Raw genomic sequence first — 27,905 nt, forward strand, 5'->3', positions numbered from 1 at the left:
TTTCAGCTATTTGTTGGCCTAAAGAAGATTCGAGAATTAGAAATTTCAGGAGCATGTATTTATCCACCTCATGTAATGTATTTGTAGGGCATCTTATTATTTTCAGATAATTTAGATATTTTAGCCATATTCCAACCCCTTTTAGCTTGAAAGTTTTCAGGTGTTTAGTTAAACCATTTTACATAGCCATTTTCATTTTGCTCGCTCTTACCAGCGTATCAAATGCGTGGCTTATATTTAGCTTCAACTGAATCTGAAAGCCGAGTTCATCTCTGACCCAGAGTCCTGGCCAAAAAGGAGGTAAATAAATGCAACTGTCAGTGGCAGCAGAGCTGCACGGCAACTGTCAGCGGCGGAATGCCAGTGACAAGTTTTGTGCAGCAGACAGTGGCAGGACTTCTTTTTCTTGGTAGCCAGGACTTCCCTTACAGTGATCCTGCCCAACTCCACCTGGTTTAATGTGCCTGATAAATTACCTGGACAAAGTTGCGTAACGAATCAGGCGTAAAGACTGGGGTTGGCAGACACTCCAATGACAGATGTTATTATTCATAATGATTCCCAAGCTGGCTTGAATCCGTACCCTGCTAGCCAGCATATATTAAAATTTAAAAGCACCCCAAACAGAATATCTAGAAAGAGCAATTAAAATAGTCTGTATTTTCTTAAGAAGTTGGCTTTGCGAAATTTATTAAAGCATACTTTTCTAATATAATATGCGCGAAGGCCCCACATTCAGTTTTGACTCTATATTTATTGATTGAAACTTTTGAAACTATTTTGGTAAATGGTGTGGGCCTTGTAAGTGACTTAACCCAGAACTATTGCCTAGGCGACAATCAAATAAATCACAAGTCCTGCGTCTAATTAAACTTAAGCTGCGCGACCCTTAGCACTTGAGCTTGGCCCATTGTCTTAGCCGCATTCTCGCTCATTTGCATAGGGACGCGTTTTGCCGCCTACCAGCCAAAAGATCAACCGGGGAGCCATTTTCAGCCGCCGCCTACAGCGACGACCTCTCTCGCCAAGGATTTTGCGAAACTCGAGATGTGTCTATGCATATGAGAGAAACTTTGTCCTTACCATCCTGTTCCTATGGCCCCTTAACCCCAAATGCCCCATCTCCTTCAAATAGTGTGTCACGCCCGGGTTTTGTGTCATATGTGCCAATTAAAGTCGCTGCCACGCCCACCCCCCAAAAAAGGGGGTTAAGCTTAAAGAAGAAAAACAATGAATGAGCTCAGTTGCACACTGCCCAAAACGAGGGAACTATAAAAAATGCAGTCATCATTTTCGGGCAACAGTTACAATATTTTTTAAAAGAATCAAGCGTTTTTTTATGTAACATTAACACATCCAAATGGAGCATATATCGTTGCCCTAAATATTTTCATCAGTTTTAATTCAAATTTAAGTTCCTAGAAAAACCAGAGCATTAGTTTTTCTCTCAGACAAAGAACTATCCGAGTGAATAAGGCTAGATCCTCTTGCTTCCACATCAAAGTACAGTGTATGGGGGCCCAAGTGGCTTGCTCGACTCCTGCTTTTCCTGCCTTTCGTCCTGCTCCGTGGTCCTGACTCCTGGCTGCTCGTTGTGCGCATTATTAGCTGTCGTTTATTTTACCCAAGCAGCCGCCAGAAGGAGGCGGCCTGCAAGGACCTCCAGTCGGGACCTCCAGCTGCTCTGTAGGAGAGGGGGCGAAACAAATTTCAGTTGTCGTCGTCATCGTCGCTCTCTGGCTCGTTGAGCTCCTTGTGCCCCGTCGAAAACTCACTGCATATGCCTTGGAAGAAAGTGGCTTCTCCATCCGGCTGCTTATCTACACTTTAAAGTCATTAGCCACCCTGGCTTTAACTAGATGCTTTTCAGGAAAATCAATGCCAGCCCCTCGTCCGAAAAAAGTCACTGGAAAAAGCGGGCCGCCAGGGCAAAACTGCAACTGCTGTCAAGTTGAGAGCCTGGCAGACGTCGCAAAAGAAATTATAAAATGAAAACAAAGTGCAAATATTTTTCTAATGTCTGACAGCAGCTGTTAAATGCTACGGAAAATCCCGACACAGAAAAGCAGCAAAAGGAGAAAAGTGCTGGTCCAAAGGAGCAAAAAAGGGGCTTTGAAGAGGGGCCAGCGCACTAATGAACTATGAAAATAGCAGACAACAACAAAAAAACAAAGCGGAAGTGACAAAAAGTCCTGTCCACGAGAAGGCAACTTAAAGGACACAGTGGCACAGAAGTCCCGAAAATAAAAATTTCAGTTAAATTTGTTCTTTTTTTTCAATGCTACATTTTGATATAAAAAATAAAAATATATTTAAGTGATGATCAGAAACGTTGTCTCAAATTTCTTCGTACAACGAAGATTTTTGCGGCAACATGGGAATTGATTATTTAAAAATAGGTATACATAAAAGCTTGTAAAGATAAACCAAATATATTTAAATTAATGTGGCTATAAATTATTTACTATATAGTTTGCCCGAATTAATTAGGAACCATATTTTCAAATCCCAACTTTTATAGAATTTTATTTTCTATTTCTCGTACAGCAAGCCCACAGTGTTGCATAATTAATTAGAAAACAAAAGCAGCTCACCGGAGAAAACAGAGAGAGCAACAAGCAATCACTTTCGGAATGGAAAAAATAGAGCAATATCCAAGTGCGGACTTGTGGAATCCACTCAGTAGTGTAGTCGCCACCGGAGGAAGCGGAAGTGGGCGGAATCGGTAGAAAGTGGAAGTGGGGTGGTGCCACCTCGACTACTCGCCACAAGATGGCGCTGTGCACTTACTTTTCTGCAGCTTGACAGCGCTCGAAATGAGACAAGTGGCAACAGCACGCGCAGCGAAAACGAGGAAAAAACTCAGACAATGGTGTAGAAGTGGGTGGTCCATCGTCAAAATGCTAATGCCAACGATGCAGAGGATGCGACGGGACGCCAGAAGGTCGAACATAAGGTCGGCGGTGGGGCGAAATCGAGTAAAATGCAATCGGTTTGTTGCCAGGGCAACTCAATGCGTTCAACTCGGTTTTGCTCTATTTGGTAATTTATGTGGCGACATTTTCGCCACCCAGAAAACCCACCAGGATTCCCGTTTGCTGCTGTTGTTGTTGTTATTGTTGCGAAATCAACCGCAAGGAACAAAACGAAAGCTGACGGGCAGCATTTTTGTGACAAGCGCACAAGTTTCACGCTTCAACGTGCAACCGAATGGCAAATGTGGAGGAGCGCAAGGATATCGCCATCGGATGCCTGACCTGTTCCCTAGTGGCAAGTGAGTTAGAAAATTAAAAGCACAATATGTTGGGGCTTGCTTGCTGCTATTTTTAGATCCGTTCTAACACGCTCTCATTGACATATTGACAAGCATTTGGAAAGGGGCGTCAATTTTGAAAACTTCAAATAAAAAGGTGAAATTCACCTTGGCGATCTAAGTCATACATATGTTTCTTTAACTAATTATTGGTTATAAATACTGGTCAGTGATGTCTGTATGAAATATTCTGAATATTAAATACCCACAGCTGATATTCTACTCAACACTCGTACAAGTATAGCCCCTAAGCCCATGCACACTGATTTATTCACACAACTCATCCTAATTTAAAGCATTTAAAGGTGTAACCGCGTTGTACTTATTTTTGTCATATTTATATATATATATTTTTTTTTTTTTGCTACCTGATGTGAACAACTTTTTCTGTTGGCGACGTTTCCTTCAAGTTTTCAGGTCTCGCCGCCCGATGGCGGCGGCTGTTGTTATTATTATTCAGTTACTCTGTTTATACAGGCAAGATATTCATACATTCATGAATATATATAAAGCACGTATCTTCCTTTTGGCGCTGCCCCAACACACAGGGCGAGAATTTGCATAAGCACCAGCGTACAACAATAACAAGATGTGTCTGTGGGTTGGCCAAGGAAAAGCGGGAAAGGCGGGAAAAGCATCCGCAGATAGCGCGAGATGCGGCTTGGCTTACTTTTAAATTTGTACTATGTGCAATATACCCTGTGCATGCGGTATCACAGAAAGAAAATATTTTCCAATGGCAAATAATATAATATAATATATTGGCTCGAAAATCAAAAGAGCTTTCATTGCATCATCGGTTAACTGTCAATAAATTTCACTGAAATCTTACCTTTTATATTTTATATTATAAACATTTGTAGTCTCACATATATTTAAAAACTCTTTTCAGTGCATATATGTAAGTACGTGTTTCTTTCGCTACCACTTCTTCGACTTCGGCTGTACGTCCATATGTATGGGGACTTATCTTGCCACAGTCCTCGGAGTCGTATGCATGTTTATAAAATTGTCTAAATTTCCACAAGTTGATTTAAACTTTCTTCGCCTGCCTGGAGCATTTGGGTATGTATGTTGGTATTTTTTCAGAAATAAAAAAAATCCTTGCCTTTGTTAGTTAGATGCCCGGTGGTGCCGCTCAGGACTCTAATGCAAGTATCTCTTCTGGGCCCTCTGCTGGTTTTCCTGTTTTTCCGACCCACCTCGCGTATACGTTATATTATAAAAACCAGTTGGTTGCACACGAGCAGCAAAAAAGCGGAAGTATCGTACATTGTATTGTTGTTATTTCACCGGTATCCCTTTCATTGTAGAAAATGCTGAAAATGCACTCAGCTATTGAAATCTGAACCGCAGAAACAGCCCACTATATTCGGGCATTTGTCCATTTTTGTGGGTTTTATATTGAAACTCTATATTTACTTGCCAGGTGTAAGGAAAGACAGCAGACAGGTGCCCGTAGTTAGGAAAAGAAAGAAATCAAGGTATGTGAATTAATTCTGAGTAAGATTCTTTTAAAACATTGAAATTGTACTACACAAACAACGAGATAACGTTAACGTAATGATGTATGAAATTCATACTATGAATACACCTTAAACAGAACCAAAAACTAATTGGTGTTAACCAAATGACGATTAAGACCACTCAACTGGAAATAATATATTTATTATATGTGACAGAAACGATTTGCCAATTTAATTAGATTTGATTTAACATAAACAATTCGTGCCTCGAACTAACAATTCCATTAATTAATTCAGCTGTAAGCGGTTATGTTCTATTTGAACTGAAATGGGAAAACAAGTGTTTTAAATATTTATTTAGCGTAGGCAGCAATTATGGTTTTTGGGCTTCATTTGAGATATGTTTTTGTTTACCTTGCAAACTTAAAGTTTGCAAAAAAGAATAGTTAGTTACTGCACATCACGCATTAGATATATTTTATGTGTAAGGATGTGCGTTTACATATACATACATATGTACATATGTAGCTCGCTTTGTTCTTACATGCTATGAGCCTAGCCCGGTTGCAAGCCACTTGGCCCACTTATACACTTCTTTCGACGTGATCAAACTAATCTTCTTTCCAACATCTGTTTATAATTTTAGCCGAGAAAGAAGAGCATCTGGGCCTATTTGCCATTGCACTTGACTGAGCTTTGGCCCGGCGGCGCTCACATTCGCACTGTCACCCACTCAGATGAGAAGCGTTTTAACCAGCTAACCACTTCACTCGAGTGTTTGCTCACTTTGCGGGCTGTCTCCCCGAGAACCTTTCTCCTGCTTTGTCCCACTTTCGCCATGCCGCTACCGCTTCGGTTTGTGGTTACTGCTCTTTTTTTCGCATATGTTTTGACACGCCCTTTTTTTTGTGCGCCCAGATGTTTTTGCTCCCCAACGATTTTCTTCGCTTTTCTTTGTTTTTTGTTTACGACCCCTCGAGCTCCCCTGGTATTTCCATTGTCTGTCGGCTTTCACTCAGTTTATTTGTACTCATGCATCATAAGGGTTTAATGGATTTGCCGTTGGCCTAGGCACGGTCTCGTTCCCGTTTGCTTTGCATCATTTACCCACTTTTCACACGCCCCTAAACGCAAAGAGTGTGTGTGTGAACCTACGCAATGATTATCATATTACGGCCATTGTGTCTGGAGCCACACCTCACTTTCCTTCCATTCCGCACTTACCACTTGGCTTTATGACTTTATTTTCGCCTCCCCTTCTCGACGGCAGTTAATACATTTTTATAGACTTGCCAAACTACTTAACAACCCCACTTTCGGCTTATTTTCCTTCCTCTGGTCTGTGTCTCTATTAGCTTTTCGCGTGCTTTGTCATTGCTGTTAATAGACTTACTTTCCTTCGTGCCCCAATTTCCAAGGCAATGTAGCGACAGACCATTAAAGCCAACTGCCCACCTGACCATCTGAGACTGACCACCTACTTAGCCATAAAAAATTTGGTAAACGCGGCGTATTTGTTTATTTGTCTTTTGGATTTTACCAATTTTGTAGGACTTGAACTATTTAGTTGGCCATAATTTCATAGTCGGAAATCGTATCTACACTATTTTATCAATTAAAAATAGTATTAATTTTCTGTAATTATAAAAGAATGGTAAGAATCCGCTTTTTAAACATATTAATTCAGAGGCAAGCACATATTAATTCCCATAACCACCATCTAGTGCACTTAGCTCATGTTTTGCCAAACGCGTTCCGGAACAGTTTGCTCAGAAATTCCGTTTACATTTGCCAACATTTTTGCAGAATTCAGCAGCATCTGTAGTAGTCAGATCGAGTAGAACAACAATGAACACTACTACTGGTTGCATTCGGTTGCCCATGTACTTGGCTTGTTGTCGTCTGAATCTGTCTTCAACACACATCAATGGCATTATTAACACCGTATACAAGAGCACGGATTCTGAATGATGCCTTCAAGCTGGCTCCCAGGCCAAAAACCAAAAACATGCGTCGTTGTCCTTGTTGTGTATATGTATAAGTGGCTCTATGTGCGAGCGTATTTATGAACCACTGTGCTACGCCACACCACATATATATGTACATACACACAGCTAGCTGGTACTGTAATACATACGCATGTAAACTGCTTTTGGCGTGCATTAAGTGGTCTTAACTTCCAACCCAAGGACATGCATTTTGGGTTTAAAGAATATTTTTTTGCAAGTGCGCCTGTGCAGCCAAAAGTAGTCTAAATAGTCTAAGAGACTATTTAATTTCATACGTATCTTACTAAATGCTAAACTTAGTGCACACTCAAGCCATGGAATTTTTTATTTAAAGTGTGTTTTTCTCACCTCCATTTTAATTGCATGCCGATCTTTATTAACAGCTTCATTTTTCATTCATATTAAAATAAAATCATAATAGGAGCCCAAATTTATTTATCAGAAAGTTGATTAAAGATGCTAAGTGCCAAACATGCTTTTTTATTTCTTTTAACTTATCTTACCTGAATTTTGATTAAATTTGTTTCGCCTTACCTTCGTTTACAACTTTATGCTTGCCCAGTGTTCAAAACACGTAATCCTACCTATTTGGGTTGTCTGGGCCAACATTGAATTTACAGCTGGCAATTTGAGAGTCAGAACCCGTCTGACCCTTTTTACTTTCAGCTCATCAATGAACCAATAAAGTATGCTACCAAAAAAGGGCCGGCAATTGATGTTTTATTTCCTCGTTACATGTGTGAGCCATACAAATGCAGTTGGGAAAATGTTTACCTCTACATTTGCAGCCCTTGTTTGTTCTGCGAAATCAGGTTAACGAAGAGTCTTCTTCTGGCCAATTTAAGTGCGTGCGGAATTTCCTCCGATGAATAGCAGCTTACAGTTTTCGACAGGTACAATTAGCATTGTGAGTCTAAAACTAGCAAGGCATTCAAGGATTTTTAGAAACGCCCTGATAAATTGAAATTTGAGCTGAATCGTAGAGCTGTTCGTTAGTTTGTTGCAGCACTTTAGCCTAGATCCAACCACTTCAAAGTTCGCGTTGTCGCCAAGTTCGGAGAGTAATGAAACTAACGTGCCTCCTTGTCTGACGTGGTGGCACTTTCACGAAGGAAGAAGAAAAGACCCCAGAACAAGGACGAGGACGTGACGGCGTCGAGTCGCAAGGCGGTTGAATTCAAATTAAATAGCAGTTTGATGAATATTGATTGATTGCCTTTGCCTTGGGACAAATTAGAAGAGCAAACCGACAAAGTTTTTTACTTGTGAGCCACAGGCGTTTATGCCAAGTTCAGTTTAACACGGAGCGTATTTGATTTCGAATAATTTTCAATTTCAATTTAAAGGAACTGCGAATTTTATTTCGTCAATAAGGTCAAACACAAAATGAAAATATAAACATATTATTATTTTGTTTGCCTCTAAAAGGCTGTAACTATAAACATAAGTGAAATTTTAAATTTGCCATCGATCCTAAAAATTAAAACCATATATATATATACATTTTTTTTAGCTTGCAACCTTATTGTTTACCAAATTTCCCGCATAAATTTCGTTCCGCGGGTGTCGCTGTGCGCCTTGTTAAATATGAAAGGATTTCCTGGCTCTAGCTGCCGAGGCAACGTTAAACCATTTTCGTAATGGAGGCTACAAAGTAAGGCAGTCTTCGCAGACGACAGAGGACCCACAAGGCAAGGCAATGTCCTCCGGACGAAACACAATGCAAGCGGCAACCGGAAATGAGTAAACAAGCGTCAAATAGTGAAAACAGCGGACCCAAGTACAATGCAATACCCAGTAGTCCTGGCTCCGTCAACATCCACTCCTCGAGTCCGTTTTCGTGCCTCGGTACGAGAGAACAAATAAATGAAACATTAAACAAGACAAGGAGCGGCACGAAAGGAGAAAAAGTACTGTGCTGGAGGGGGAACGCGCGCCGCATAAGGACGAAAAATGAGCACCGAAGACAACAACGGGATATCCTGGAACTTTATAAGGAGCTCCCCAAAAAAGGACAACAACAACAGCGGCAACAGCAAGGACAACGAAGTTTATTTTAACTTTTGATTTCCGCCTTTTTCGGCGCAGCCCTCAAGTGCATTGGCAAATGATTGCATTGAGTGGCAAAGTTGCGCTTTCCAGAGAGAATATCGAGTAAGTCGGCTCAGCATTAAAAATGAATTAAACTGACAATATTCTGTTGTGTTGACTGCTGCAAAGAAAACAGAGTACAAAGATTCCTTTTGCACCTGACACAAGAACCTGATACACACCTTTCACGATCATTTTTAAGTAATAGTATACTCTCTTAATGTACGAGTAAGGACTATTTGGAAGCACTACATGAGAATACCAGTTTCTTTATTATGACATATCCAAATTTTGAGCACTGAATCTTTGATTGAATAGAGAAAATTCCACCAGCCAATCCAATAAAATTTTGTGAGATAGCTTCTTCAGAGACAATATCACTTAAAGAAAGTGCTTTAAAAACAAATCTTCCTGTATTTGCTAATAAGTTTATTTTTAACAAATAAGCTTTGGCTTCATTGTCTATAGTTCTTTATGACTTTAGACTTTGATTTCATATAACATTCATACACAAAATAGTACCACTGTCTCTGGAAGAGCTTTTTATATTTTGTGATAAAATGCCAAAGCCGTCAATACAGGACTCTATCTCGTTGTAAGAATAGGTTGACCAAAAGAACTCAATTTTTTTTAGTATTATTTTTTTTAAGAAAATCCAGTAACTCATCAGTTTTTTTGGAAGATGACCAATTCGAAAATCTAGAGGAAGAGCATGAGGATTGCATAAGTTTATCCTCCGACTTAACAAGGTAAGTAATTTACGTTATAGTAAATACCTCTAAGAAAATAAGTTTCAATAGAGTACAAAGTGTTATTTTGGACTACAAGCAGTTCAAAGCGGCTCGCACAATTCAGCGTTATTTTCACGGATGGCTAGTGCGAGAAAATTATCGAAAACTTCTGAGGTCTGCGATAATTATTCAAAAATGGTGGCGCCGTTTCGAGGCTCAGAGAAATTTGCTTTATGTGGCCGAAAGCGCTCTGCAGTCGGCTGTTTTGGCCCATTACGAGAAGTCTGCTACCCTGATTCAGACGCTCTATCGCGGATGGTGGTCGCGAAAACATATCTTTGATCTTACCATGCTCAAGAGCGTGCAGATTATGTTGGCAAAGGACCTGATCCACTCTTTGCTCAAATACTTGCACGCGACGAAAAATTCTGAAATGCTTCCAGGCATTTACACGATACGGGATTCGAGGTAAGTGATTGGTCACATAAACAACTATTAGTGAATATGTGAATATGCAAATCATATAATATTCTGATCCTATACATTTTTCTAGCATATGTCTGGAAACTTTGGAGGAACTGATGGCAACATTTGGCTTTCGATATTATAACGCTCATGCTTGCTACAAAATGAAGGAAACGTTGTCAATGGTGGCACAGAGCCGAAAGGTGTTTACGTCCACATCCTATTTCACGGATGTACCATATCCCGGCTTTAATGATCGAGGATTTTGTGGCCCTCGGCAGCATTCTACCATGACCGTGAATGCCAAAGATCAAGAACATTATGAATTGATTCACATATTCCTGACCGGTAGTAGAAAAATGGGCATGACTACGGCTAAGATCGAACAGAAAATAGCCAACCTTGCAGAAGAAAATCGTAAGTTCGTGTTGCGACTTGAACGTGTGGTACAAGCTATTCCTTTTTTTTTTTTTAATTTACAGGCTTAAATATGTTGATAAAGAGGGACAACAAGAAAAAGAGTTTTATTAAAAGGATTTATCTTGACATGAAGAACTGGCATTACTCAAATGGAGATCCAATTCTTCCCATCAGCTTGTTCAAAAATAGTGAGATGCCTGCGGTCCTGGAAAGTGCCAAGAAAACTCTGGAATCAATTTTTGGTGAACTGGAGCCATGTGTTTGCCCAACGAACAAAGAAATATCTTACCTTTTAAATTATCTTAATGATTCTTAAGGAGTTTATAATTTTTGTGTATTATATATCTTTGTAAACCTTACGAATATTTCACAATAAAGAACCTTTAAGCTATATTTTACAATATGCTTGTCAATGTTATTTTCTATCCAAATATGGACTAAATCGGGAAAATCATTAAAATTTTGAGCATTTAATGTTCAGTTTGACTATAGCTATCCATTTTTTATTTGAACTTTTGCTTTGGTGTAATTAAAATTAATCATTTTAAGTGTATTTATCGAATTTTATTATTATATTAGTCCGATCGATGGTAGTTTTGTAAAATTTCTAATAAAATAAAATTAATTTTAAGTAAACAAATAAAAAAAATCCTGCTCGTGGGTTAAGCTAGTCTGGATTGTATTTTTTATTTATACTCAAGCTTTTTAGACCTGACATTCCTCGTCGAGACTTTTCCTCTTTGTTTATTCCGCACACACAAGCATAAGTTCAATATTGGCAGCAAATTAAATTTAATGATGTTTGCTGCTTGCAGCCCAAAGAAAAACCGTAGCAAAAAGCCAAGCCAAAATTGCCAACTCTGGTAAATATTTGCCAACCAACTCTAATGAACTTAAGCATACAAATAGGGAACTAGCGTATAGGGCCCAGACTTTGGGCAATGCCAGTGTCTTGCAGAATAAGTTTCTCAAAAAAATGTACAGGCATTCGATTGTGCTGGATTTTGTTAAAGAGTAGAGTCTTGCCTGCTTCACAAGAAAAAATCCATTAGTTATAAAAGAAAATTGGCTGAACATCAATAAAAGTGTTTACACCAGAAATGTGTTATTAGACATTTCTTGTAGTTTTGCGTGGGTTTGGCCATTGTGATGCCACAAATGTCTATGCATAGCTTGGTCTAACCTAGTTGAAATAAAATGTTATCACATATGCTGAGACTTTTTCTGTCAATCGAAATTTCGTACCTAAGTATGAACGGGAATAATACAATTCAGTTGATTTCCGTAGTTCAAACAAGCAACACCTTCGGAATTGAACTCCAAATTCTAAGTGATTTTCGGTTGACTTTTAAATTTAACAAATTTTCGGCTAGTTTTAAGAATAAAGTTTTGTTATTTAATATTAGTTCTAAGTATAAAGTGAAATTACTTATATCGAATCATAGTGCACCAGAATTCTTGAAACACCAAAAACTGACTCGGCTCTTCCTTCTCTAAATGGTAGATATTCGTTATATGCTTTAATATTATTAAGTTCCTGCCTCACAGTACCAATTTTTTGCAGCCATGATGACACCATTACATGTGTACTTGCAATCAGAAACTCTACCAGACTCAAAACCATATGATATACATCAGTTCGCAGAATATATGTGGATATAAAACTAAAACCGTTATACATAAGAATAATATAATATTTTAATACTAATCATAGAGGTAAAATCATTTTACGCCTACGCTGACAACGGGCAATCAGAATTAACTCTTTCCCCGTATTGAAAGCAGATGACTCTCTCTCCTCGTTCAGACACACCATGCCTGGATCAAACACACCAAACTGGCCAAGCAGGAGACCTTCCCTAAATGGTAGATATTCGTTATATCCTTTAATTTTAGGTTCCTGCCTTACAGTACCAATTTTTTGCAGCCATGATGACACCGTTACATGTGGATCGGTAATTTGATATTACATATTAAAAACAAATGCTCGACTACACTGAACATCAAAATACATTTGGATATAATACTAAAACCTTTAAATATAATAAATTTACACTTTTACACTTCAAGCGAATGTATTTATTTGGGTGACAAAGAAAAATTAATTTTGCAGAAATTGGGTAAAAAAAAGAAACGATAAAGCCAAAACGAAAAATACTAGTCATGGGCAGCAAAAAAATCGGGTTAGCCGAGTTAGCCCAAATATGGAAATAAATCTGCCAACAAAAATGGAAACAAGTCTGAGCCAAGTTGCACATTAACTTCCGCAGCTCATTAAGTCACTGTCAGCCGTTCGAGGCGGGAAGCTTGCTGGAAATACATATAAATTTTTGTGACGCCAACCGGACGACAGTCGACCACTGTACAAGGCCCCAGAATCGACCAAGAATTCGCTTCGAGCTGGAAAACAACATTTGGGTGGGAGGTGTGTAACAAGGACACCCTACGTATTTAGATAAATCTACAGGGGTCGAAAAATTGCTGAAAAGGTTGGAATGAAAATGTCGGCGCTTAAATTAAATACGCAGAAAACAAAAATATGACGCGTCCCGCCCTCTCTTTGCCGGAAGTTTAATTGGGTCGATTCCCTTATTTTGTTCGTCCAATAAGAAATGGCTGGATTTTTTTTTTTAATTTTTTGCCATGCGAGGGTCATGAGCATTCCTACGGGGCCAATGGCCAGGGCAGGCCAAACTAATTAGTGGCCATTTTGTGGGTGCTCTCAGTTTGATTAATTTTAAATGTGAAATTAATTGAATCGCAGTAAAAAAGAAGGGGATCTCTTTAAAAATTTTTACGTTCAAAAACACTGCAAGTTACAGTAAAATTTACCCTATATATTATTGTATTGGGATGATAACTCACTTATTTGCCATTTTGAATTGCCGGCATTTTTAAATTTTATTTGATTTCAGTTCAGTCTATATCATTATCGCACAAATTTGTGAGGAAACCCACAAGCAGATTGCACACGATTAAATTAATTTGCTGGTTTCGTTGTTGTTTTTGCCAGTGGCACAGTAATCCACATTGTCTATATAATTAAACACACGCGCTGCGAAAAAACAAGCGAAGAATCAATGAGCCGAGTATTGGTTCGAGAAACTATGGCTAGTAAGTCATCAGCAGCATTACTTCTGAGCAAAACACGATATAGTGCATTACAGATGTCGTTTTTAACCTGTTTACTTTGTAGATTTGCAGCCACGAAAACGAATTTTGTGACAGTGCAACTGGCCGGCCTTTGACTGAGATCCAATTCGTTGCGCGTTATCAATGAAACTGCTGATTTTTCTCGTCATCGTCGCCAGCATCGCCCCAGAAAGGAAATACCTTCGTGGCTCCTCGGGTTTTTGTATTCTCCCTCTCAATGGCGCTTTGACAAGACCTTTTCTCTCAACTTAACGAAGGACCTCGGAGAGAGAGAGCCCAGGGATATTTAACGGTTGGAACGTTGAAATGGTCAAAAATAATTTTACTGTTACATTTAATTTTAAAAAATTTTTTATTAACCTTATACTATACTATACTTATATTACATTTTCTAATTTAAGAAAGAGTTTCGCCGAAAAAAATTTGGCAGTAAAACGTTGACTGTCCCAACACTGTTAAAATATTGGGATATTATTTAACATAGTTACGCCTGCAGAAAATAACATAAGTGAAACCTCTTTGATTGAAGGACTTTATTTCCAAGCTAAGCTATATCACAAGTTAGTTACGCTGCTTATTATTATACTAAAAATGACTTTTCTATAATTATTAAAAAACATATTATTGTTTGTTGTGAGAAGTTCACGACAAGGTGGTGTGCATTTTAATTTGATCGAGTATACTCTTTACTCGAAGAGGTTGTCTATCCATTTATTCTAATGAAGTCTATATCTCGAGAAATATTAAATATGGATAGTTAGTTTAAGATTCACGAGACTCCAGCTGCGGAAAACAAGGAATTACATACTTCTTTATGTTATTATTTTACCTTACTAGGGAGGTATCAAATAGTCGAGGAATTCGTTTATTAATAAAGGCAATAGACAATCAATGAACTCCTTAGTGAAACAAATCATATCATTCATAACACCTTTAACAGGGAATCGATTTTCATTTGAAAGCTAAATCGCTGGGTGAGGTTTAATTAATTGCCATTAATTAGGGATAATGCATTTACTGCTTAGTGCCAAGTCAAGGAATTAGGGTAAGCCCCTATCAGGGATCCCCTTACTCGAGAATCACGGTATTACCCCCACCTTTTCGTAAGGTTTTAAGGTGCTTCAATATGCTGGGCCCTATGCCGCATAACCGACTGACTCCTGCCTACTTAAAGTAAGGAAAATCTTTTATGACACGTTATTAGTTGGCCCTGAGCAAAGAGAAAGCCGCGAGTTGTGCGCCGCGAAGGGATATGTATGTATGCACATATATGTACATGTGTGTGGAGGGGCACCGACTCAGACGCGGCGGCAAGCTTTAATATGCTTAATGTAATTATGAGAATCGCATAGAAGGGCACCGCATCCCTGCATACAAATGGAAGCGTAATTCGCAAAAGGATGGAGGGTGTCAGGTTGTAAAAAATGCCGGAGGACTTTTGTACCCGCCGTTGTCATAAAAACACACGCAATTTACGTATACAATACTCCGATTTTTTATTGTTGCGCGAGAAAATAAAGATTGCATTTTAAGGTCGGTCAATTACAAATTTAAATATTGTGCTTTAATTTATGATGCACTACAACTTGGCCGGAGAAACAGTTGAACAGTATGTTCCGAGCATTTAGCGTTTGATAATAGAATATCCATTTACAATTACCTTTCTGTACGAACTTATCGCTCAGCGCACTAAGCCAGCTAGCACACATTTCTGGATCATTTTTTTGACAATTCTCGAAATCCATTTGTTAAGTGTCCATTTTTTAAACTTCTACTTCTCAGCACCTGAGCCACATTAAAAAAAGTAAAACAAATCGGAGATCAGGCAGCCTACTTATATTTACATTAACATTGCAAACATATTTATTCCTTCGCTCCTAAATTCGTAAACTGACTTTGCGGCTAATGCAAATGGCAGGCGAAGCGAAGCGTAAAATGCTTTGTAAATTATTATGCCAAGTCTAAAAAATAGGGAGGGTCCTACGACCCCACATATATAAATATTTTTCCAGAGATAAACAAAGTATTTGCGCAGTGGGACGGCATGTGTCATAAATTTCAATTGACTTATGAATATGGAGGGCAATCTGTTCCCTTGGAAAGTTTTAGCGCCAACACGTGCCTAAAAGCCGATGAATACTGTTTAAATTTATTTGCCATATTGCTGATTTTGTATGCTTTTATTGGAGTTTCGCGGCTTTAAGAACATTAGATGGTATGAAATATTTTAAGTAAATGATAAATAAAGTTTATAATGACTCAATGTTTTAAAATATATTTATTTTTCATCATATCCGCGCAACGGCCAACTTCGTAGATGTATTTATGTGTTTGTCAAATCTCTGGCCAAGAGCAATACACAAACTTTCAACCGGGGCCAATGCATCATTTTTATGTGGAAAATTTTAGAACAGCCTAAGCTTTTAATGGGCCCCGCAGCTCAGTGGGTCGAAAAGTCCTCGGCCAGGACCTTCACATACTCTCAAAGGCAGTAACACCGTGGCCAAGAGCACCCCAAAGGATATTAACAATAATCTAACCAAATTAACCCAAAGCACTAAAGTGTAAGTGACATTAAGTTAATTTTCGTGTGCGCCAGCGAAAGAATAAACGAGATGAAAAACAAAACGCAAGAGGCGAAACAAAAGAAGTGGCAAATAGGGGGGAAAACTTACGTTTTATTTTCCGTATTCTATGCTTTTTTTTCTACTACTTTTTTGTATTTTTTTCTTTTGTCCCTGCTGCCGTTGGTTGCATCAACTGTGCAAAATTTCCCACGAGATCAATCAGCCACAGGCTGGAAAACAGGACGGCCAACAACAACAACGACGCCTGTGATGAGGTGGTCTTTGTGGGTGGGAAAAACGAGCAGGAGCAGCAGTTCCTGTCGCTCCTTGTTGTGGTTTTTGTTGCTATTACTGCCTCCGTTCAAGTTTTTCCTTTTGTGTAACTTTGACCTGCTCGGCTCCCAGAGCTTTTCTTTTTCCCGCTGCTTTATTGTCTGCAAGTAGTAGCAGCTTCTTCCCGAAAATATACGTATGTAGTAGGGCTCCCTTCCTTTTTTCACCTCTTGGCATTGGCCTTTGGAGTGTGCAGCTAATGAAGCGAGAGTTGATGAGCCAACTCGGGTCAGGGGCGTGCGAAGTTCAGTGCGAGGGGGCGAGCTTAGCAACTACTTCTAGAGTCATAGGTTGGGCAAGGAAATGTACGCCAAAGCCTGAGATCTTAGCGAGTGCTTTGGTTTCTTTTCATACGCTTATTTAACAGATTTTTCTTTTACTCAGCATTCGAAAATATGAAAATATTAAATGTAATCTAATATAAATTATGTTTCTTCAACCCTCGAATAATAAATTTCAAGCTACTAAACGGTATTTAACCCAAATCAAACCTAAAAATATATTTCAAAACCTGCAAGCCGCCACCTCTGCTTGAGACAGCATAAAAAAGCACCAGGAAGTTGGTGGGAGGCCAAAAGTTGTCGCTCATTAACCGAAGACACTTGAAGGAAGCGCATAAGTCCCGGAACTGGGCGCTAATTGTCGCAGAGTGCGTGTGTGAATTCGAGTGTCCTTTGACCGAATCCAGGAAAATATGCCGCTAAAAGTAAGCCACTTGATTGATTAATGGATGTAAGGCGGCAGTGTCGAGGCGACAAGTGACCAAGTCAGGCTGTACGGGAATTTGCTGTCGCTAAATGATGTGCCAAGTTAGACACGGAATGAAGACAAGTAATTCTGGTGACCAGGGGGCAGCGATGATTCTTGGGGTCAAAGCTGGGGCTCCCCCAGAATGAAAGCCAAAAGTGGATGCAATAAACCGTCAAAATGGCGCCCGGCAAATGACAATAAAATTGTTTGAAGTTTCATTCCGGGATGTCGGCCGGCGGCTTGTATTTCGGCACCCTTTCCGGAAACATTTAATTTTGCTCCCACCCAGAATTCGATGCAGAGTTTCTTGCACAACTTGCACTTCCGTCTACTTTTGCATTTCCGTTGCATTTCGTTGGTCCGGACGACGAAGACCTGGGCTATTCCGATCTCGAAATGGAGTTCGGGGTCCATTGCGGATGTCCGCGTGGCAATTTTAATGCAATTTTTATGCGCCCGCTTTCGGCTTCCGATTTTTTATTTAACCCCCCGTTTCGTTGCCTTTTCTGTTCTTTCTCTGCCATTTACTTTTTATCGTGTGCCATAATAGCAGTTTGTCTCTCCCTCGACTGCAGTTTGTGGCCAGGGGAAATGGCAGCCGGGTCCTGCATCCTGTGCAGCGGAAGTCAGGTATGTAGGGAGCGGAAAAATTCGGTTGTATTTCGGTTTAGTCTGGGGTTGCTTGGGGCTTTAGCTTGTCTAATTGCGTCCTTCATTACATGGCGAAAAAGAGATTAGAGTTTGCCAGTGTCATGGGTGAGGATATGAGCCTGAGATAAACCGCACTCATATTCCGTCTGTGAGTTTTACTAGTAGTACTTTAGTTATACACAGTTCACCCAAACCAAATCATACATATATTCCATTAAACTTATATCTTAAAAAGTCTAAATATGGAGAATACTTTCTATGAAGCCTCTAAAATATATTATTTCGTATACCTATTATTTCCAAAATATATACTTTTTGAACCATACAATCATGATTTCGTTCGTGGCATATTCTAAATTTAACAAATTGTGAAGCTGCGCTTATTTCAAGTTGCTGATTGATCATAATCCATTACAGGGCGCTTGTCGCCATAGCGGAAATTTTCCACTCGAAACTTTTAAACAGTTTCCCCAAAAATAGACCCAAAAAACTGCCAATGGAAAATTTTTGCATAAAACCATTTTGCTTGCAGCAACCGCAAGACAATGTTGTAAACTAAGACCAGTACTCCCCCGACACCCCTTTCTCGCTTTACTGAGTTTTCCCGAAAAGTTGTTGCTATTCGAGAGCCCAAGAAAATTTCTATAAAAAGGCATAATAGACGTCAGCAAATGTCTGCGACAGCAGCAGCAGAAAACTACAACAAAAGCATCAATAAACAGTGTAAAAGACAGTAACTGGGTTGGAGTGCCAGAACGAGAGGATGGCATTGGGTGGGACAGAGAGGCAAGGACAAATGCACTACGCAAAAAGGCAATTAAATCGGAATTATTCTATATCAACCTCATTTATAACAAAATTCTAAAATATTGCTTTTTCTTTCTCAAACACCTCCATAAAATACAAAATAATATATTTCTCGACTTCTTCGAGATCTCCGTGTCATGCCGACAGTTAAGCTAAGCGAGTTTTTTTTCAGTGTGGTTGAAGGGACAACTCTGGACTTGAGGTTGCGGCTGAGCTCTAAAGCTTCCGTTCATATTTTTATCGGGCTTGGAAGGGGTTTTCGGTTGGCAAACGGGTAAGATAGGGTGATTATGGAGCGGCGTAAACCATACGTCAAAGATGCTTTATTGAGCGGGACAAACAAAGCCCGTAGGAGAAAGGGTGTCCAACAAATTTAAAGTTGTGCGGTTGCCGCACCCCGGGCCTCCTCGATTTCCAAACCGCCCACAGAATCAAGAGCTGGCCACCACCAACAGCTGCCAATGATGCAAACAAACAAAATGCTCCGGGCGGGATTTTAAAAAGCACTTTACGAAGGCCAACAGAAAATCTTGCGGGATGATGGGCGTTGGGAGGCGTGGCAGTTGCCGGGGGCCGCTATAAGCCGTGTGTGTGGTGACAGGGGCGGAACAAAAGGGGGTTCTTTGGGACAGCAGGCGGCTGGTTTGATGGCAACACAAATTTGCAAAATATTGACAAGCGAATCGTCTTCGCTGGGGCATAATTTAATAAATCAATATTTTATTAGCTGCAGAATATGCGTATGCAGATGGCAGCGAAGTCGTCGATTGGCATGTTGTTAAGAAAGCATGCAGTGCATTTATAATTGAATATGTATAAGAATTAATATAATTTAAGGAATTTATTAAAAAAAGTAAGCTTTTATATTTCGGTCCCGTGCAAACTAAAATTTCACTTAAAAATACGTTCTTATTTTGACTGCAGTTAAAATTAAATGCTGGCCAACTTTTTGGTTTTGTTTTCTTGTTGTTTTGTGGCGCTTTACGCACTCGGCAAAAATGCCCAACTGGCTGCTCTTTTCATTACTTATTTCTTTATGACGCTAATGTCCTTAATTCGTCAGTGTTAACCTAATTTCGCAGAATGGCAAAAGCGACGCTGGCGGGAACTTGAGCGGCAACACGACGACAGGCGAAAGGAAAATAGAAAGAATTATGCCAAGAAAGTTTCCTATTTTGTCGCAGCGGGCAAAAGTTTTGCGGCCAATGCGACGACTCGCCTGAAAGTATACTACGTATCCTGGCCAAGTCCTTTGTGCGACACTCCCAGTGTCGGCTGTCTGTCCCCGATTTCTGTTTCCTTCTGCACTCTCTGTCCGAACGAGAGTGTGCTAGTGTGTTTTAGTGCGCATTCCCAAAGGCCATATAAATCATAATAATTTTGCAATGTAGCATTGGCCAAAGAGCATCCGAAGAAGCGCCGGCATATCCTTGTGGCATTTCTTTTATTTGCTACGTGTTGATGTCCTTTTGATGGCTCTTCTTCGGTCCCCTCATTTCCTCGAACTCCCGGCTTCACTCCTATTCCCCATCGCATATAGGCAAAAGCCCCCGGGGGCAAATGACAGCCCCACAAAACCGCCGACCGTCCGACGGACAAACCGCCTCACCGTTGAGTCCTGCCTTTGTCCTGCTTCAGTTTGCGCCTCAGTTTCTGTTCTAGGATCTGGTTATGGTCCTCTGCTCCTGTGCGTGCGTGCGTGCCGTCTTGTATTTGTAATTCCGGACGGCATGTCCAGCATAAAAATATACTTAAGTGATTTCTCTTGATTCACTTACATAGATTTGGGTTACATTTCTGCTGGCGCTCCTATTTCTGGTTCTTCAAAGCAAATAAATAATTTTTATGATGGCCTGGCTGGGTCCCAAACCCCAATTCATTCTGTGCCATCCCGACTGATCCTTCATTTAATTTCGCTCAAAAGCGTCAAAAGTTAAGCTGTAATCATTTAAATGATTTATGTTGCTTGATTTACCATATCCCTTAGATATTTTGCTTGGCTTGACATTTCCTCTTTTTTGGGGCAATGGCTTGGCATTTCCCTGGAGATTTATACCGACTTTCTTACGGGTTGGAGGACACACTCAATGATAATTTGTTGCGGCGTCAAAGTGATTATAATAGATTTATATGCGTATCGCTGGCAAAAGGTAAAATTTTATGTTTATTTTTGGGCAGCCACTCGACGAGGGTCATGCGATTGGAGGTGATTTTATGCCGCATAGAATTGTTTAATTTATTATTCAACAGCTAGTCAAAACAGAGATATTTCTGACTACAAGCTCGTCTATTAGAAATAATCTCTTGCAAAAATACAAACTGCTTGCTAATTGGATTCCATTTAACTCTGGGAATATTTATGTCCAGGAACCTGCCATACACTTCCTTCATTAATCTCTTGGGGAAGAGGAAAATCACTTTTCGATAAATATTCGAAAATATGCAACAACTTCTGGCAACAAAAGCCAGCTCAGCGCTTATCCTTGACCTCAGGGAGCTCGAAGTCATTAGGAGATTTTTGCATTGCACACAAAAATTGTTTTAATTGTTATTTACTTTTCCGCTTTCTGCCCCGCGGCAACAGCAGCAACATCAGTGCTGGAAAACAACGCTAATGACCAACTTTTGGCAAGCAGCTAGCAAAAAATGCATGCCATGCAATACAGTGTTGATCCTGCAACCACTACTCGTCCTTTTCCCTCCCCTGCCCATCGGATGTTCTCCTTGTTGCTATTGGCATAGTTGTAGTCGTCGAAAACACTCAAAACCCATTAGGAAACACTTTATGCTTAGTTTGAAGTTTGAAGGCACAAAAAACTGGCATAACGACAATATCAGAATCTTTCAGCTTTAATTTACCCTGTCACCTCTTAGTAATAAATATTTTAATATGATTTTATAAGATGTTTTCCTTGGACGCAGTTTTAAAGTTCTATCAACTATTTTCCCATATGTGATTGATTCAGAAATTTTTCAATCATAACGCATTTTTTAAAAGGTAATTGAATGTTTCAGATATGAATTTTGAAATTCTTTTATGGAGCATCAAAAAATATAATTTTTCCATGTATAATGTTTTAATAACTGTGACTAAAATGAATAATAAATTAATATTTGAATCGATAACAAATAAATTTATTAATGCATTTACTAGAACTAACAATATACCCCAATTTTGTTACACTAGTGGGCATGAATACGCACACAAACATACCGAAACAAAAAAGTAAACGTGGAAGAAGACAGAAAAAAACATGAAGAGTGAGTTTTGCATATTAGCAGAGCGTAGTATAACATTGAGCGGCCTTTGTTGGCTGAGTTTCGGGCTGAAATATGTTTGCTGGCACTGTAAAAACGTGGCTCAGTTTAACAAGAACGGCAACTTTGAGCAGAGCTTGCTTACGAGAGAAGGGGGCGCCAAGAGGCGTGGCGGCAGGGTGCATTTAAAATGCAATTGGCATACGCGACGACGAAGAACTAAGGCGCAACACCCATACAATGCAAATGAGGGGCCACGCCCTCAAGGCCTACGCCCAAACTTAAGTCTTCACGCCCCCAAAAACATCGCAACTCTCAGGGAACGAGAAGCAGCTGCTCCAGGCGATGCGTTTACATTGAAAATTACCCCACTTACAGTGTTGACAAACGAGCTGAAGACGAGCGCACACGAGAACCAGATGAAGTGGAAAAATGGTCTGGGTGGTCTGGGGATTAAACAAGGCTGTTAAAAGGATCAGCCGATCAGGGAGGGATTTCCAAGAGTATGGCAGAGCACTAAGACTACAATTCCATGATCCTAAAAAATATTTTTTTATATATTTATTTTACAAACTTCATCGTCTAACTCTGCGTGCAACACGGATAATTATTTTAATTTTATTCACTTTTTAATAGTTCAATCAGTGATAACATTACTTTATAACTTTTTCTAAAACACATTTATCGATTTCCCTAATATTCATATAAAGTGCGGAATATAACCCATTCCTAGATTTTCAAGCTTTCGCATAACGGTTAAGTCTTTTGGTCCCATCATTTAAAGCCGCCCGACATTAACATAAATCGAATGTGCGGCAAAGGACGGGGTCCCACTTCGTCCCGACTCCTCTGACACTCGCAAATCACTCAACGCCATGATAGATGCATCCTGCAAACACCACCTTTTCGTCCTTTCCCCGTTTATCCGCAACATCGTTTAACGCAATAGCGCCAACTATAAATTTTAAATTAATTTTGAAGTGCAGCCGGAGCCGTTGAGCTATAGGACTGACTCCCGGAACAGTCGGCGCACACTCGCCAAAAGGCAGCCCATCAACGTGGCCAAGGGAAGGGGGCGTGGCACTGGACGGGAGGCGGCGGGTCGGCTCAGAGTGACGACACTCCCATGACACGCATTTTATTGCGCGTCAGTCGCCGCAACTGACTGAGGACGGAGCTTTGAGTCGGGTCCTTCGTTTTCGCGGCAGAATCCTCTTTTACCCTTTCATGGGTTCCTTTTGAGCAGAGCTCGAGTTCGATCGAAATGTGTCACAATAGGAAGCTCGAGATCATTACTCAAGGAGCCTTGATAATAAGAACGATTCAATCTGAAGAATGTCTTTTAACTAATATATTTATAAAGTAAATAAAGGTATTACTATTAATATTATAAAATTTAATTAATAGTGATAAAGTTTATCTTAATAGTTTGGGTGAACCTATTGCAGCAGTTATTCACAAAATAAAAGGTAGCAGAGCTGCCAATGGGATGGGATGTGTATTTAATTAGTCGGCTATGGCCCGAAGGTATTTATTTTCACGCTATTTTTTTGGGTCCTTCTCGGATGACGACTCCTGGCTTCTTGAACGCTTTGTTGTCTGTCATTACAAGTGCATAAATTATTGTAACCACATTTGGCGGCGACAGAGAAAAGCAGTGGAGCGAGTTGAGGAAGACGAAGTCTGCACGATGGTGGTGGTGGTGTGGCTGTGGTGCAGTTGTTGGTGGTGCAACTGCTGGTGGCGGCAGTGGTGGTGCCATGGTGGCCATTGCAACAGTTGCCAGTTTTCAGTTTCCAGTTGCTGATGCCGCTGATGACATGACAAAATATTTTCCCAGCTGACTTTTGTTCAGCCCTCCATCCGCTGGGAGCAAATGTAGCATTTGACTTTGATGCCATTGCCACGCCAAATGTGTCACCACCCAGCCAACCGCCCAGCCACCCAGCCCGCCGAATCCACACACTCCCACGCCCCGTGACCTTTGTGCAGTTGATGTCAGAAGGAGTTAAGGATACATACATACATACATTCAGGGTGCAGGATGCGTATGCATCCTCCTACTTCTTCCCAGAGCCCTCCTTTTTGTGCATTTCATCGTAGATTCTATCATTTTCTGCTCGCATGCTTCAGCAAATTTTGGAATTTTCAATTTGTTCAGAAATTTTTGTAACAACGCCCTTTCGTACCGTTCTAGCAACCAAAAAGAATTTATTGAGTTTGTGCGGGAAAGAGAAGTGGCTACATATATGTAGGATATGGGTATAGCACAAGTGGGCGTGGTTCGTTTGAGATAACGTAACGTATTGACAATGTCTCTCGTAATTATAATATAATAGAAACTTTACAGAGCTAAGATAGATTGTAAGGTTGTTGTGTGCCCAAAGACTATCAACTTCAGTATCAGCCAACAATGTTGAGAACACATATAAATATTTAATCTGACCATATCGAAATACATTGAACTTCTGTCGAAACAAGTCAATTAATTGACTTTCCAACTTGTGACCTCTGCGCTCCACAGGAGAATCGAAATCAAAACTCAATTTGCCAAACGCCAAACATTTCTTACTTATTAACCCAAACTCTACTCAAGTCCAAATTTATTGCTGACCAAGATGACTATAAATATAATTCACAAATGTATTCATTTAAGGCGAAAACTTTAACCAAAGCAGAGGCAGGCCAAATACAAGATATTTATGAAAGTATGGCCAAGCACTGTCAATAATAAAACGCTTGATAAATGCTTTGAAAATGTGCGCAGAAATGGTTTACATGCGAATTAACGCAATAAATTTGATGACCGACGAACAAAGGGCACACAAGAAGATTTGTTGGCCAGACATTTGTGTGGGCACCGAAAAAGTTTGATTGGGAAAAGCATTTGTGATTTATTTGCGCAAACATTTAATAAATTGCCATCGGAATATATTTATTTTATGCGACTTGGCTGGACCAATGACTTCGCTCTACTCTTACGTAGCGTAGTAAATCTCCGATTCTCCAGCGCCGGGCAAATAACTTGATTAAAAAACCGCAAAAACCTATTTGAGGGCCCCCCGAACGACCGCAGCTCCTTCCGTCCCTTCCCTTTTTGGCCACAATGTTATGGCCGCCGCAATCCGATTCAATGTGTAATTTAACACGAAATGGAAAGCGATTGGCAGGAATGCCCATGTGTGTATGTGTTTCTGTTAGTGTGATGGCTCTGCACCTGTTTCGCCCACCTGAGTCGCCCAGCTGAACCGCACACCTGGTTTTCCCCATTGGCCCCAGTGCCGGAGTGTTCCGGTCGAGGTGCCCGGTGTGTCCATCAGCGGCCTTCTCTGGCTACCCGAAATCTCAGGCCAGCCGGTCCGCCCAGCCTGCCACATTTCCAGGTCACTTTATTGCTGTTGCCGGACTTTAAGGGCCGAATTCACATAATCCCTAGGGATTTGTCTTAGCGAAACGCGCGCATAGAATTTCGGTTAGGTGTAGCAGGAGGGCTTACGAATATTTCCATGAACGGAATCTATTTTGTAACTGAATTATATTTATATTTGGGGTAGAATGGAATTTAATCCCCAAAATATCGAGAACTGATAGAATAGCGACCGTTAACGAAATGAATATAGCGATTACATTTGATAATATTAATATTATCCTTATTGATCATGGGCGTTGAGACATTTATTAATATATTATCACTCCGTTTTGGAATTAATTTAATTATTTTAGAAATATATTCATGGTTTTTAACTAATGCAGAATTCTGCTCGTCCGTTTTTTTGACCAGACCACCATTAAGTAAAATCTCAATTTGAAACCTTGGAAGAAGGGTGACCACATTTTCTGCAGACATTTTCGATTAAAATGCGTTGCATACTTTTATGCGCATATTCTCACAATCACTCACTTACACACACAGCCACAGATCTCCATCAAGGACTTCAGAGGCACAAATAATTAAGTTTTTCTCTAACTTTTTTTTTTTGGTACACTCTGTTAGTTGGTCCTGGTTGTCTCTGTGATCCTGCCCCTCGACACGTAACTTTCAATGGGTAAAAACTTTTTGCATTTTATGTCCTGCACACCAACGCACGCAGGAACACAGGAACATCAGAACACCCACAGACAAAGAGCGGTGCATAAAATGTTTGTAAGTGACGTTGAAATTGAGACACTTGTCGCTTAATTGTTTTTCGAGTTTCCATACATAAAAAGTGGGATGGCTGGGCGGTCTCCTTTCTTTTGTCCTTTTTTGTTGGATGCTGAGACGTGCCAGGGAAATTGAAAAGGGATTTGCCTTTTGCCTTTTTAAGGGGAATCATTTACACTCCTCATTTATAGGGCCCTACTGCCATTAGATACCCCCCAGTTTGTACTTCCCATGATCTGTTCTGTTTGCACGACTTCTTAGACCATCGCTTCTGGGTGGGCGTGGCCCTGGGCCGGATTGCATTCGCCTGTGGTTACTTGTCTGCAGATTATTTTAAGTAATTATCAAGCGATTTGCGTAAAGGTCTTAAGTGTTCTCAACTTCTGAAGAGGTCTCTGATGACGTTGCCGATGATGATGACGATGGGATGGAGGAGATGGGCGTGAATTAAACATGTAAATTTAAACAGCTAAGTGGAAGACAGTTGCATGTAATTGCGGTGGCATAGTGCCAGGGCCAAAGAGGAACAACTTTTATATTCTGCAGCCATGAAAAAGCGAAATTAAATTGTAGTTAAAACATGTTTTGGTATCCATTGGAAGTGTCCACGGGCTCAGGATTTCCAGTGACCAATTATAGATAAATCGCACTATATGTGCTTTTGTAAATGCAAATCAAAATAGGTTAATTTATTTTCAAAGAATGTGCCCAATGTATAAACGTATTAGATAAGAAATACTAATTTAGTTATAGAAATCGAGCGACTTTAAATAGGCCAAGATAGATAGTGACTTGAATTACAAAATTTAGACAATAGGCCCATTTATCCCTTTTTTTAAAATTCCAAACAAAAAAAATTCCTTTTTTATGAACTCAAGTGCAAACTGTTCTCTCAAAACAGAGGTAAGGCCATTTTGCACTCAGTTGTGCTGATGGATAAACGCTTTACGGTCGGTTAAATTACCAAAACACAGAACATTTAATACAATTTATTGTGGTGTGCGGAATCTATTTCATTGCGGAGAGGGAAACTGACTGACTGACTGTCAAGTTATGGCTTCTCTGTCCTGAGTGTGTGTGTGTGTCTACTGCCCTATGTTATATAACTTATTACGACCATAATTAACACTAAATTCCCCAAATGGCAACGGACAACTGTCAGCTGCAAAATCATTTGCGGTAAGGAGTCGTAGCAATGCTCGCATGCAGAATGACTGCGATGCGGCTGTCCCTGTTTTTGCTCCCTGTCATGTGGATGTGGACTCAGGATTCGGCTACAGAGTGCTCCTGATCCGTGTCCCAGGACTTCTGCTGACTTATGCGATGCGTCGTGCTGCAGCAAATTATAAAATGTTTGCCCTGCTGCATTTTCCACACATCACACAAGTCATGTCCTGCAGGCCGCTTGGTTCGCCATAAGACGACGGGTACACTGCTGCATTAATTTTCGGTTTCCCTCTCGTAATCGAATTAGCAAAACCAAGTTTCATTGGGGTCACATCTTGCAGATGCAGATTCCAAAGCATTCACCCTAAATATATTTCCAAGAACCATACTTTTCCAAGTTATACAATATATGAATTCGATTTTTAGTTATATTTTCATATCAATTATCATGGTAATAATACTTACTACGGATTACACTTACATGAAACCTTTTGCACACTTAATATCCTTGAGGTAAGTATACAAATTATGTATAACAACGAGCAGGACCAACTAATTTTCTAAGCCCTGTCAGATAATA

At 40.0% G+C, this 27,905-nt stretch overlaps 2 protein-coding genes and 1 long non-coding RNA gene across 4 annotated transcripts in view; 2 read left to right on the top strand and 1 right to left on the bottom strand.

Annotated features, from left to right (window-relative positions):
• LOC6732470 overlaps window positions 1-13,778 on the bottom strand; it is a 57,540-nt gene extending 43,762 nt beyond the window's left edge. The window contains exon 1 of the mRNA XM_016178224.2: window positions 13,361-13,778. The gene's annotated coding sequence lies outside the window, so the exon portion shown is untranslated. The remainder of the gene's footprint in view (window positions 1-13,360) is intronic.
• Window positions 9,318-10,888, top strand: LOC6732474. Of its 2 annotated transcripts, none has more exons than XM_002079558.4 (5): window positions 9,318-9,474; window positions 9,530-9,628; window positions 9,680-10,078; window positions 10,164-10,492; window positions 10,558-10,888. In XM_002079558.4, the coding sequence occupies exons 1-5, from the start codon at window positions 9,440-9,442 to the stop codon at window positions 10,809-10,811; spliced, it is 1,116 nt and encodes a 371-aa protein (XP_002079594.1). In that variant the 5' UTR covers window positions 9,318-9,439; the 3' UTR covers window positions 10,812-10,888. The 2 variants fall into 2 exon arrangements, with proteins under 2 accessions (XP_002079594.1, XP_044778412.1); XM_044922477.1 differs by having other exon boundaries at window positions 9,354-9,474; window positions 9,539-9,628.
• Window positions 11,761-12,564, top strand: LOC27208989. Its single transcript, XR_001601125.3, has 4 exons — window positions 11,761-11,995; window positions 12,060-12,211; window positions 12,281-12,361; window positions 12,423-12,564. It is a non-coding gene; the product is annotated as an uncharacterized LOC27208989 (long non-coding RNA).
• Window positions 13,779-27,905: the final 14,127 nt, after the last annotated feature.

This window comes from Drosophila simulans, chromosome 2L (genome assembly GCF_016746395.2).
Source record: "Drosophila simulans strain w501 chromosome 2L, Prin_Dsim_3.1, whole genome shotgun sequence".
Lineage (NCBI taxonomy): Eukaryota > Metazoa > Arthropoda > Insecta > Diptera > Drosophilidae > Drosophila > Drosophila simulans.

Excerpts from the sequence above, each read along its gene's own strand:
- LOC6732474 (XM_002079558.4), top strand. The coding sequence starts at position 9,440 with ATGCCAAAGCCGTCAATACAGGACTCTATCTCGTT. Across the intron at positions 9,475-9,529 it reads ATACAGGACTCTATCTCGTT|AAAATCCAGTAACTCATCAG; the intron begins GTAAGAATAGGT and ends ATTTTTTTTAAG. Across the intron at positions 9,629-9,679 it reads TTATCCTCCGACTTAACAAG|AGTACAAAGTGTTATTTTGG; the intron begins GTAAGTAATTTA and ends AAGTTTCAATAG.